We start from the raw sequence: 13,895 nt of genomic DNA, 5'->3' as shown, positions 1-13,895 counted from the left end.
ACATACTGTGCATGATGGTGCTCCTGGAGAGCGCACAGGACAAGCAGCACCGGGAAAATGCAGTGCTCTATAAATCTTAGTATCCAACAATAATAATATTACACTTAATAATCTAAATACAATATAGCTACTGCAGAAGAGGAGAGGACTTCAAGGGTTACATACCTAGATGCAAATCTGATATGTACATGCAGTGATAAAAGTAGTCAAAGCTAGAGAGTCTGTTTCTGTACTGTACCTGCCACGACCGTATGACTCGACAAGTCAGAAAGGATGTACAGTACTGTGCAAAATTTAGCAACTCCTCATTTTTTTTAAAATATTTTGTTTCCGAAGAGCCAGACTTGTTTGTTTTTCAAGCGGTTTTGAGCAGGCCTTCTGAAAGTCTTTAAAAGTTTTTCTTTGGACATTTGCTGGAGTTTGACCCATTTTCAGTCCTTGTACCTCACCAATTTCAGAAGAATTTTTGTTTGTCTGTTTGTTTGGTGAATTGCTCAACAAGGAGTGTGTCAACCTCTAAATCACTGGAGCATAAAAAAGCACCTACAAAACATATTTCTAGAGACATACTTAGAAGTTGATTATTACTGACAGGGTTTATTTAGAATAAAAAAAAACTCAAAACTCTGTGACTGCTAAATTCAAATGTACCTGAAATGATTTAGTTTATATACTAAGCTAATATTATCCAAATAGAACAGAAACGGTTTGTTCAGAAATATTAATATTTCAAATTAAATCAGCACATATTCAATTTCACACTTGAGAATAAGTGGCAGGGCATATACTCAAAGGCGACATAATCTCAAATTTTTCATATAAAGTGAAATTAAACTCTCTTTTCTTGAGCAAATGTGTCTTAAATCCTAAAACATCTCAAAGATTACATCACATGACTCTTATAGAGCTGTCTTTGTATGAGTGTTGAGAGACAAGAAGTGCAGTGAACTATAAATCAGTGTGAAAACGTTTGCATGTACACTCATCTTGAAAGGTTACATTTAGATAAGGTGGAGTGAATCTCTTTTAAATTCAAGTTCTGTAACCATTAAATGTAAGTAAAAGTAGGTTTGTCATTGACCACATTATCAACTTTATCAACTTGAGACAGAAGCACAATGGAGTTGCATTTGTGTGTTTAGTAGAGGAGTTATACATACTTTGTTTTCAGTTAAGATTAAAATACCAAATTCTCCATTTGGTTTTGCATAGAAACATTTACAGACACAGAGATGCAACCAAATATAGGCAAAAAATAAATTATTAAATAAATCCCACAGTCAGACTTCAGTGGGTTGTTACATAGAGACTTTTCATAATACAAGATGCATAATCATGTGGCAGTAACTTATTAACCTTTACAGTAGAGAACATCCCTCAATAAACGCCTCATTGCAGTTCTTCATTTCAGAGAGATTTTAATAAACCCTGTTAAAGGCCTCATAAAGACCCAAAGAGGCAGGATACATGGAGTGTGACCAGGGGGAGTGTTTTTGTGTGCAATGATACCCTGAGCTATACCTGCATTTCATTATTGCATGCTGTAGTTACAGTTTTGCACAGACACTTTCAAGTGCTGTTTTACTCTCAGTTAATATCATCTTTTATTATTAACAATTTAGTACATGCTCTTGTTTATAGTTGCAATCAGAACTTTACATCTTATATATCTTTAATTATTTTAAAAAACAAGAATTTGGTGCGCAAGTTTGAATTTATTTTGTGTTTTCTCCAATCTACACGGGTTCAAAAGCATATATACAAGCTTAAGTAAATTTTTACAACCCCACTAATATTTGGTTACATGTACCTTAGAAAGTTGCACCTCAACTAGATGCTTGGTAGCCATTAACAAAATTCTAGCATGACTCTTGCTGGATATTTCCCCACTCTTCTTGGCCAACGTGATTTAAATTTGTTGGTTTCCTGGCTTTGACCCAGCATAGACCATGTTTTCAATAGGGTTGAGTGGTTTGGGGAGACCATTCCTAAAGTTTAATGTTTGTCTGCTTTGACCATTCCAAAAATCAATGTGTGTTTGAGCTGTTGAAGCATTCAGTTGTGCTGAAAGCCTGACTGTTTAGCTCTTGATGTGAGATGAAGTTGAAGAATTTGGAGGTAGTCCTCCTTTTTAATTATTCTGCTTTGTGCAATATTCCAGCACCACTGACAACGAAATAGCCCCAGGGTACGATGCTACCACCGCCATGCTAAACAGCTGGCAAAGTGTTATTATGTTTGAAAGCTCCATCTTTACTCCTCCAAATATACCTTTTGTTATTGTGGTTAAATAGCTCAGTCTTTAACTTGTCTAACCAAGAAACTTTTCCCCAGAATGTAATTTTTTGTCCATGTAGGCAACTGCAAATTTCAGTTAAGTTTGAAGATGTTGATTTTGGCAGCAAAGGCTACTTTCTTGCTTGGAACCTTCTTGGTTAACGGCGATTTAAAACTCACTTCACTGTGGACAGTCACGCTGGTGTTCCACTGGTTACCAGTTCCTGGCAAACTTGAGCACAGATGCTTACTGAGCATTCAAAATTATTTTCTTTGCCAATTTTTCCAGACTTTTCAAAGTGGTGATTTATCTTGTAGAACTCGTACTTATGTACAATTGTTTGAACTGATCATTTTGGAATTGTTAGTCGTTCAGAAATGCCTCCAAGAGACTTTCCCAACTTGTGCTAATCTACATTTCTCTTTCTTAGATCTTCACTGAGTTCTTTCCCAACTTTCCCATTGTTCAGAGTATTATTCAATTCAATGAGTGCTGTCAAACAACAAAGAGAAACTACCAGTTGTAGTCAATCGTGCTCACTAATGAGAAGTTAATGGGCCTTGGCCATGTGAAGACATTGTAAAACCTTCAGCACCACTTATTAAAAGATTAAAGTGAGTGTATCTATATATCTGAGCCGTGCTTTTTAAAGTGATTTAAGATTGATGCTGTATAATCATTGCACCTTGGATAAAGAACAGGTCAGAACAATCATGTCCATGATGACTGTTGATAAACTTCTGGCCACAACTGTATACACTGTGTTGGAAATTCTGTGAATGCTATAATTCTGCAGAATAGTGCAATCGTAACAAAGTGCCCCCAGCTGTGTTTTCCTCTCTGCTTGTGTTGAGCTGAGAGGATTTCGAACTTCTCAGATATCCTAATCAGAACACTGCAAGAGATTTGCCTCAGAGCTGAAATCAATTGTCTTTTTGTTAGAGTGTAAGCTTTTGAGTCACACACTGTAGCACATATGACCCAAACATTCTCCCCTAAAACTCCCTGCAGGTAAAGAGGAGTCTTTTCTTCACCCCCTTTAGATTACAAATAGGAGTTTCAGTATACCTTAATTTATCTGGAGACATCTCAAACAACCCTATAATAATAATAATAATAATGATAATAATAATAATAATAATAATAATAATAATAATAATAATAATTGGGATGAATAAAAAAATGACATAACCATGCTACTATATATTAAAAACAACATCTCTAACATTTTCAAAAATTGAATATATAAGGTTAGATTTATAGTTTGGCTTTCTATATATAATATGTAAAGTTAATAATCTGGCTAATAAACCATAATGATTTACTTGGTTTGTTGACTCTTATAATTAATGTATTCAATTAAAATCACAATATGTGCCACTGGTACAGTATAGCATTTATAATTTATTGTAGACAGAGCTTCACTTCTCTTTGTTTTATTTTCTCTTAGATTATTTGCTTTTCTCAAAATCTGTATTTAGCTATTAATTAATAGCAAATAATAAATTTTTAGTGTTTGCACAAAGTGCTCGCTCAAAGAGAATTTTTCTTTTTTTCTACAACATGGAAAGTTTTCAACTTACACTGTGTCAGTGCTATATCAGTAACGTCCTTGATAGAAAATAGTTGTTAATGGAGACGTTAGTATCTACTGAACAGTTTGCACTTGTAATGTTATACAGGTACTTATATTCATGTACACTTGGGTTAACTATGATTTTTTTTTTTAAATGTTATCAAAAATAGACAATTAGAGGGTGTTAGGGTGCCTGGGTCGTCGACCCAGTGTTTTGTGTTTTTTGGTTCCTTGATTCTGTTTATTTCATTATATTCTAGCTTTGCCTTATGGGTTATAGGATTATTCTTAGTTTAGGTTCTCTGTGTGGGTTTTGTTAGTTTTAGTGTTCTGGTTTTCTGTCTGTGCTCCAGAGTTGCTGTCTCCCCTGTCTGCTGTATCCCCGTGTCAAGGATGCGTCTCTGTGTAATGTTTCCTGCTTTACTTTGAAGGTCCACGTCTTATGCTAATGTATCTGGCTTTGCTTCCTCTGTCTCGTTAGGCCTGATTTGCCCCAGCTGTGTTTCCCTCCTGTTTCCCATTCCCTGATTGCTCCCTCTGTGTATTTAAGCTCTGTGTTTCTCTGTGTGTCATGATCTACTATTGTATATGCTGTGTGTTCTGGCTGCCTGTGTAAGTTATTTGGATTCTTAGTTTTGTTTTGTTCTGTTTGAGTTCAAGTTTGTCTCCGAGTTTGTCTCCGGAGTTTGCACTTTGGGTCCTCCATTTTACCACTCCTGCCTGCGCTCAGCCTACAAATGACAGAGCGTATATATTGTAATATACATATTTTGATCCATCATCCACTACTAACTGGAAAACTTCTGATTGGAAACTTCAATCACTGGCTTCATTTTTCAGCATGACAGTGTTCCCATCCTGTACACTGCCACACAATGTAGCAAAGACATATCTTAACATAGCATCATGTTAAAAGAGAATGGAGCAAAGGCAACCAGCATCCCAAGAACAGTTTTAAACGTCCTTCAAGAATCCTGGAAAACTATCCTGAAGAGTACTTAAAGAAATGTACAGAAAATCATAAGAAATTACAAAAAGTCATCCCTAAGAGAGTTCAGGCCGTGTTGAAGTATAAGATGGTCATATCAAATACTGACTTTGCAGTTTTGTAGTAGTTTACTTTAAGAAGTTTGTAGTGCAGTAAAAACATTTGCAAAGTAGAGACAAGTGTAATATGAGTTTAATTATTTTTAAGAATGTTTTATTTATGTGGTTTTAGTAGATGTGTAGAATTACACATCTGCTATAGAACTAAATATTTAGTAATACACATTTAGTATATGTTGCTTTCCAAAAAAAACACCCACATGTATACAAATTGTAACATGTTTAACCAGTTATAACCTTTTACTGTAATGTAGATAATAAAATAAATTACAGTAGAATCTCCATCTGTATATCATTCCCTTTATGTTAAGGGTTTTGTCATTTTTCAACCAATAAATCATTACACGGGCCTTGAAGAACTTGTTGGATATAAGCCAACATGAATGCACTGTACATTCCTACAAAATTTTATCAGAATTCATTCAAATCTTTTCGAGCTATTGTGTTTGCAGACAGAATGATGACATGCATGCGAATGCCACCAAAAACATAACCTCCTTGGCAGACGTAATGAGGGGTCTCTTAAGACTATTTGCATGGTATAACACATGCCCATGCTACAGGATTGATTAGTCTGAGAGTTAGTCCATTGTTAGGTATTTGCAGCCTTTATACAAATTTATGTTATTTAGTATTAATTAATATGATACATGCTTTTATAAGGTGCATAAACGGTATAACTGGGTCATTTTAGCCCATTTTGTTAGGTGGTTGCCAGGCAACATAATGACACTATACCTCCTGTTGTGAGATATAGATGAGAACCTTTAGGGACCTTAGCTGTACCTGTATGCCAAATTTAAATATTAAGGATACATATATACCTATTTATACCAAAATGACTGTGGTCAGATTTGGTTGTTATAAGCAGTGGGGACAAGTTTTAACTGGAATCAGCAATTTAGAAGCACCGATGATTATATATCCTATAATGACCACTCTCTTGTCAAAGCTGTTAGTCAGTACTTTTAAGTCCTTGTCATTGTAAAGTTCAAAGTCAGTGTTGTAATTTAACGGGCTAAAGCTGACACAACAAAAATGTGTCACTGTCCTAACATCCCCTGCCTGTACAGTATACATAATACATTATCCTATAGCTATGTGTATGTTGTGTAATGTCTATAATTGAAGGTAAATCGGTTCTAAGTCCAGCTTTTCGCTAAAGCCCTCCAGGTGTTTTTCTCAGAAAGAGATACTGAGGCACACCACACTATTTCTCTGTGGATAGATTGTGCGTACATTTATTGTGTGCATGTGTGTGTGTGTGTGTGTGTGTCTGCGTGTGTGTGAATGATTATTTGTCCTTCTCTGTCTGCAAATTTAAGTCCAATTGCCAGTTTTCATGTCAAGGTGACTTAATTTACATACCAATCTCCATGCTCTCCCTTTGACTCTCTCTCTTTTATTCCTTTGCTCTTTCCCCGCCTCTCTTTCCTCTGCATATCATCTCTCAGGTCTGTAACACTGAGTCAGAGTCACTGAGCCAACAGACTTTTTTTCCCACTCTTTCACTGCCACAGTCTCTCTACTTTTGGTGGATAAATTATTTTATAATACTTCCAGTAATAAACCTGTATTCTAGAGTATGCGAAAAATGGTGCATTTACTTCCCATGATTACGCTGTCCAACATGTTAGATAATAATATGTGGAGAATTACAGCTACCACGAGCTGCAGACAAATATCTAAAGCTGCTATACTTAAATAGAATGTGACAGACGTGAACGACACCATAGGAGTGTGCATCGACCTCCGGCTGTCCATCAATCAAGCGTAAGCACCAACACCTTCCCACAATGCCACAGGGTGCCTGCTGTGAATATTTAACATGCAGAGTTGTCTTCTGCAGGCTTCTTGGGCACTTCAGTGGTTGATACAGGTTCTGGCTTGACTTTATATATGTATAAATTTCCTTACATGCAAATGTGATGTACATGCCCGTGTTTGTGCCATTGAGTGTATGTTTGCATAGTTGTATTTGTACAGTAGACAAATACAGCGTATTGTTCACGTGTACTCTGTAAGCCTCGAGCAACACATCTTCCCACTCTGTTCCCTCCAGATAGGAGGTATTGAGTCAATAATGTTAGTTTTCTGCACCAAGAGGGCATAGCTCTGTGGGGCTATCTTGCATCTTGCTTTAGCTTCCTACAGCGTCTTCTAGATGCCCTTTTGGTCATTTTTATGTAGGAGAAATATGCTTTTTTTTTTTCTCTGATTCCAAGTAGCTACAGTGTATTCTCATTTTGTCCCTCTTAGTACTATCTGTTGCTAGCCTTCCATAGCAGCACATAGCCACACGTCTTTTAAGCATACATGGATGCGTGGGTGCACACGTGCATGTCTGTGTCTGTGTTTTATGGCCCCAGGAGGTCAGAGGTGTTTATATGAGAGAGGGGACTCCCTTATTGCTTCCATAACCTGAATAGATCATATGAAACTCCGTCATTTACAGTGAATGGGAGCATCTGGCCAGCCATAAATGTAATGTAATGAAATGAAAGCCCATATGGCCTGTACAACCAGCCTTCCAACAAGGTGACTGACCAAGTGAGAGCTATCCCAGACAGACACACATTAAAAAGAATGTGGTCTTTTGGGGTGAGGCCATTTGTAATGGTTTGGATCAGGCTAGTCTCACAGACACGTGGATCCATGCCTTCGTTACCCCTAGACTCAATTACTGCATTGGCATTCTTTATGTCATCGGAAGTTCCTAACAAACTCTGGATGTGTTTACTCACTCACTCGAACACTTTTTCTTGACCACAAGCACCTCTCCTGGCTTGCTGTTCCACATTAACTGAAGCTACAGCCCTTTTGGTACATGCACGTAGCCTTTAACTTTCCATTAGCTATAGAACCTAAATGTCTAAATCAGTCGGATTGGACATTTAGGAGTCTTTTACCAGCTTCCTAGTACAAAGTACTTGCGCCCTTGTGAGAGTAGCTCAGGTAATTGTGTGGTGAATTCACACAGAGCAAGTGGACATCATGTGCCTCCTTCACACTCTGCCCAGATAAGAAGGTCACCTAAATCAAGTGGAGTAATGATAGTTTGTCTGACCCAGGCTACTTCCTGTTGTGTTCTACAGGTGAGAAAAGCACCTGCAGAAATATCCCAGTTTGATTTTCCCAACATTGTTTGCAACTTGTGTGGAAAAGTGTCTTTCATTTTTTCAGGCACAGACCCATCCACAGCCATCACCATACTCCCTCCTCCTTCCCCAGATACATTGAGGAGTGCATCACTGTCTTAAACTGTATTTAATTGATAGACAGTGTTTTGGAAATTGCATTTCATCAAATGATATCCCCCCTTTTCTCTTTCTCTTTATTCCTCTGTTTATAAAGTACTCAGAATGTAGTACTCAGACTACAAGCAAACTGCACCAAGCTACAAAGCTTCAGGGACAGGATTAAGGGATACGATTATCAGTCTTATCCCTTTCAAAGACTCTGCATATTCACAAACAGATATATCTTTTTAGAGATGATTTCATGTAAGTATCTCTACAAAGTGCTTTCAAACTAGAAACATATTTTTTTTACAACTTTTTACAACCTCACAGCCCTGCTAAAGTCTGAAAGAAACTGGAGCACTGAAGCTAAATGCCAGAAAATTCCTGCGATTGAGGTCCAAAATCTTGTGGAGAGACCTCCAAAAATAGTAGAAACTATTACAGTGGCAAGGGTGTCCACAGATTTTCGGCCATGTATCATAGGCTTACCAGGGAACACTTTGTTACAGTCAGTTCTTAGCTATGTGTCAGTGGTGATAGGGACTGTAATGAATGTGGCTTTGATGATCGTTTTTATAACATTAATTTAAAGACAGAGTCATCTTTCTTTCTCGAATATCAAAGCTCGGGTCGTAGCTCAGGTGGTTGCTGAGAAAAAGGGGGAGGGTTGAGTCCTCGAGAGGCCATGAATCTTTCACTGTCCTGTTGTGAGACCATTTTTGCATTTCTCGTTTTTTCAGATTAACAATTTCAGCTTCCCCCCACCAAAAAAATTTCAGAATGTAGTCATGAATGTTTTCCACTGATTTTCCATTATTGCTAGCACTACAAACACAAAAAGAGGGCGAGCGAGGCAGAGGGGGGTAAAAAGGAAAAGAATAATAACTGAAAAGCTATCAAAGGAAAAAAAACATGGTTCGTTTTTGGTTTGTGAAAAAGAAAAATCATATAAAAAGTTTCCTTTTTCTTTCTTATTCTTTGCAGATGTTTTTCTTGAGCTGACAATAAAAGAAGACTAAATAAGAGCGTTATTCTAATCAAACTCATTCGTTAACTCCTTGCACTGTTCTTTTGTGCCGACAGGAACTCTACATACTGCATGAAGGTTTCCATGTCTCTGACTGTGGCGGAAAATGACACAAACCTGTGCTACAACTCTAAAATGAGACGAATGGAGAAGGCTGAGCTCAGCAAAAGTAAAGACATCCTCTGTCCTGACATAGATGACTATGTTGAACCTGGCAAAGAACCAGGCATCACCTGGTCCAAGGTGAGCTTGCTGTTCGACTGAGCGTGCTCGTTAATATGTGATTATGTTTCTTCTGCCATATGATCTTTGCATCATTATTTTATCCTTGCCTGGAGGCTCAGTGATATTTTTGTTTCCTGAATCCTCTTATTTGTCAGAAAGAAGGGGGCGTCTGTCTTTCTGATTATACAACCGAGAAATATTCTTCAGTGCTTCATTGGTTTGTTTTCATCTAATTTCTTGCCTGTTTGTGTTTAAAGCCTTATTGGAATTGTGTTTCCAGATTACTTAGGCAGATTATGTATAAAGGCAAATGATGACAATGAAATCCTTAAGCCACATTCGCAGTGTGCCACACCATTTTGAGAGTCATCGAAAGAGAGTGAGGAGGGAGCAGAGGGCAGCCACAGAGATGGCTTTTATAATGAACACAAAACCTCTATGAGAAGAAAATTGTGCAATGTCATTCTGTGCCCTGTGGAAAGAGTGGATACCCTCCAAATGCTCCTGGTCCCTGATCTTTATTCAGCATGCACCTCCGCCCCCATCACCTGGGTTCTTGCCTTTCCTAGGTCAGGCATGGCCTGCGGACAACGGAGTGCATCCCGGAGAAAGGATCATGCCAGACTAATCACAGGCAGATCAGCGGTAGATTAGCTGGCCGGGCTTGACCTCTAGGTTTTTCCAGAATTCAATTACGATCTTGGTAATGACTGGGAGTGCTGGAACCCGGAGTTATTTGGACCACTGCGGAGCCTCCGTGATTGAATTCGAAGGTTGCCGAGAGCAATGGTAGAATAGAATCCACCGAGCCACCGCTGTCCCTGGCTGAGCACCAAGGAGCTGAAGAAAGTATCATGTCATGAAGTCACTCACTTTGCCTGCTCACGTATACTCGCATTCGCACGGATGTAGCACAAACACACTTATTTTGTCTGCAGAGAGTAGTGTAAATAAAATTCCCCGTCTCTCTGTGGCCTTTGTAGAATATTGAATGGAGAATATTCCGTTCAGTGCAATAAATCTTGATCAGATAAGTAGGACAATAGCTTAGTTTTATCATTTTAGCTTATAAAATTATTATATCAGAGTGACGAGCTATGTGTTTTTACCACTTTATTCACTTTTTTTTTTACACTCAGCATTGTTAAAGTGTTTGAAATCTCATGGATGTATATTTGTAAAAAAGATTCTGCAGGTCTTAAATTTCTCAAGGCCTTGCTTTCCCAGAATATTGCATCTCCGGCCACACAAAGTCCACAGCGTCTTTACACTTGTCACTTATATGACATCTGACACCTCTCGTGATATATCAGTAAATAGATTTTTACAGTTCTGATCTGCCTGTTCTTTGGTACACAGGAGTGCCGTCCAAAGCAGTGGCGTGCAAGCATCATCCAGAAGAGAGACATTCTGTCTATCCAAGAGGTAACAGAAGATGACATTGGGAATTACACCTGCGAAGTCCAGTTTGGTGGTTTTGTGGTCAGAAGGACGACTGAACTCACAGTAACTGGTAAGTTCTCAGGAAAACTGAAGATGTGTTTTTTGCATGTAGAGGCGCCATTTATACAAATTCTCCACATAGTAGCACATGTTTTAAGAATGAGCAGAGTAGTAATTATAGTAGACAGTTGAATAAAAGGAGAGGATTGTAACAAAGATACACACGTAGCCATGCACACACACTCATACAAACACACACACAAATACCACAGGGTATGGCAATGATGTCCTGCTGTTGTGTTAATTGTTGGAGGGAGGTGAATGCTGTGGTCTGGCATCTATCCCTCCTTCTAACTCAGCACTTTCCAGTCAGCTAAGCAGTGTTGAAATATTTAAGGCTATAGGCTAAACTCGTTCACACAGAGAGCTAAAGAGCCAGGACCAAGGTCAGTAGATTTACAGTGCGCTTACTCTTTGTTTCTATACATCTCTCACTCCTTTTTTTTTCTCTTTACCTTGCACAGCTGCAAGGTGAGCGTGTGACAAATAAACGCATTCATCTGTTGAAACCTGGGAATTGGATGCTCTGGCTTGTGTGTTCTGCCAGGTTAACTGCTCTGATGAGGATTGAGGGTGAATCTAGTTTTTCCTTTGCCCTTTTATACTCAATGTTCCCGCCTAAAGAATACTGATCTGTCTGATACTGACTGCTACAGTATATTGTGTACTAACACTGCTATATTGAGTGGATTCTTTGTTTTCAGTTGTGATGTAGCAATTACAAGAAATTATTCAGCGCATCTTTTTGATGATGTTTAGGATAGTGGTATGATACATGCAAATATTTAATATGATTTCATTATTAAATGTGTCCGCATAGATTTTTCATGGGCATGTTTGGTGTTTTCCCCACACTGAATATTTGTGAACACTTGATTGATATCCTTAGTGGCACTTTTTTGAGTAATTGGCCATTGTTGTTATGTAATATGAAGGCGTTTATGCATTTGAAGTGCACAGACTGCTGTCTGGCAGAGAGAGAGAGAGAAAGCTACATGTCTTAACCTGAGCAGAGTGTGCTGTTGGATAAGATTAAAAGTGATCCTGGAGGTGTGGTTTTGAGATTGGCTGTGGTTGTGACTGATGGGCTATCAGTTTATCCACGGCAGGGTTCAACAGGCAGACACATTAGATTTGGCATTATTGCCATTACTATCGCTGGGAGAGCCTTCCCAGCTTGGTTGACTCATTACTCTAGTACGTGAGTACCCCTCAGTTGTGGGTCATGCAGTTTGTTAACCAGTTTGGGTTTTTGTTCCATAGCTCCAAAGTCACATCACCAGTGTTGAAAGTAACCTTTTTCCCTCCCTAGATATTGTGGTATCTACAGTTGATATGAGCAGAATTTGCAGGTTCGCTAAGCATTTAGATAATAAATTGAATACATTTAAATAATTTTGGAGCAATCCAAAAGAAAGTTCAAGGTATTCTGGCATGCTGAGAACTATTTATTTATTTAATCAACTTTTTGGAGAAAATGTAATAGCAAACTCTGAGGACTTTACCTTGCCAGTGTGCCCTAAAAGAAACTTTGTTGTTTCTGCATTTTTTTAGTGAAAGGTGAATTAAATCCCTTCATCTTTTGGTACCACAACAATTCACCTTGGCTAAGTTTACTTTTTAAATTGTTTTTGATAGATTTTGTTTTAAGTTGTTTTGAATTCATAGTGCACACCTTAGCATACCTGTTCAAGTGCTCGTTTAAAAGAAATCTCTAATTATCCAATCACATGGCAGCAACTCAGTGCACTAAAAATGACTGGACACCACAACCTACTTGAGTGTTGTTGCTGATCACATCCATCCCTTTATGACCACAGCCACCCATCATCTGAAAGGTGCTTCTAGTCGGGTACTGCACCATGTCCAAGAGTTCAGATTCACGCCACAGATGTGGTCAAATCTGCAGCAACTGTTTGATGCTGCTATGTTAATATGGACCTAAATATCTGAGAAAAGTTTCCAGCACCTTGTTTAGTCTATGCCACAAAGGACTAACGCATTTCCAAATACAAAAGGGGGTCAACCCCAGTACTAGAAAGGTGTACCTAATAAACTGTCCTGTGAGTATATGGTCTAATAATACTGTTGGTGTGTTTAATTGAATGCTATAAAATGTGTAGGCTTCATGAGTGAATCCCATGCTGGCTGTGCACTCTAAGTACTTTAGCGGTATCTTTGTGTGTTGTCAGGTTGACCTTAATGTTCTGTAATGATGATGTCATAATACCTTTACTGCATTATAAATCAACAAAAGAGACAACAGAAAGAAGGAGAGGGTGAGATTTGGACAGAGGCAGAAAGAAAAAGAAGAAACAACAGTCATGTGAAATACATATTTACTTTCCCTTATCTTTCCATATGTGAACTCAACATGTTGCCTCCACGCAGAGTGAGGTATGAGAGCCCGTACAACAGAAATGGTAAATCACTGGGAAGAGCAAGCTTTTAGGGTAAAGTAACAGTGAACAATAATGAACCAGTGAGTGCAAGAGGATAAAAATGAATATTTATTTTCTCACTCTGAACCTATTTTACGCTTAATCACATTCATCAGAACATAAAGTGCCATCATTTGTCATGAAAACAGAGTTAGAAAGTTTACACTTGGGACACGATGCTTTTCAGCATTAATGCAGCAGAAAACTATCAACCATGACAACAGTTTAGCGAGATTCTTTTGACAGGGAAATGCAGTCATGTAAATGCCTGCGTTCTCTTCTGTATTTTCTACTCTGCTTTTTCTGTTGTAAAAGAAAAAAATATGGGGATACTCTAAATACTGTAGTACCACTTGATTTAGCCTTAGTGGGATACCTCCTCTTTTAAAGCTGTAGTCTCCTGTTAGAATCAGATTAGCTCCCTCTCACCATGGGCTCATTTCCTATAATAAACCTACACCATCATCCCCTCAAGTGGGTGTGCGATTATCCACAT

At 38.2% G+C, this 13,895-nt stretch overlaps 1 protein-coding gene across 5 annotated transcripts in view; it reads left to right on the top strand.

Moving 5' to 3' along the window:
• Nucleotides 1–13,895, top strand: part of il1rapl1a (interleukin 1 receptor accessory protein-like 1a) — a 174,620-nt gene that overhangs the window by 73,713 nt on the left and 87,012 nt on the right. For all 5 annotated transcript variants that reach the window (XM_040005297.1, XM_040005295.1, XM_040005299.1 and 2 more), the window contains exons 4-5: nucleotides 9,287–9,473; nucleotides 10,815–10,968. In XM_040005297.1, coding sequence (XP_039861231.1) covers nucleotides 9,287–9,473; nucleotides 10,815–10,968 — 341 coding nt within the window. The remainder of the gene's footprint in view (nucleotides 1–9,286; nucleotides 9,474–10,814; nucleotides 10,969–13,895) is intronic.

The sequence above is a fragment of the Simochromis diagramma genome, unplaced genomic scaffold, assembly GCF_900408965.1.
Source record: "Simochromis diagramma unplaced genomic scaffold, fSimDia1.1 OVJJ01000501.1, whole genome shotgun sequence".
NCBI lineage: Eukaryota > Metazoa > Chordata > Actinopteri > Cichliformes > Cichlidae > Simochromis > Simochromis diagramma.
Note: the sequence above shows the minus strand (reverse complement) of the source record. Positions and strands in the feature narration are given on the sequence as shown.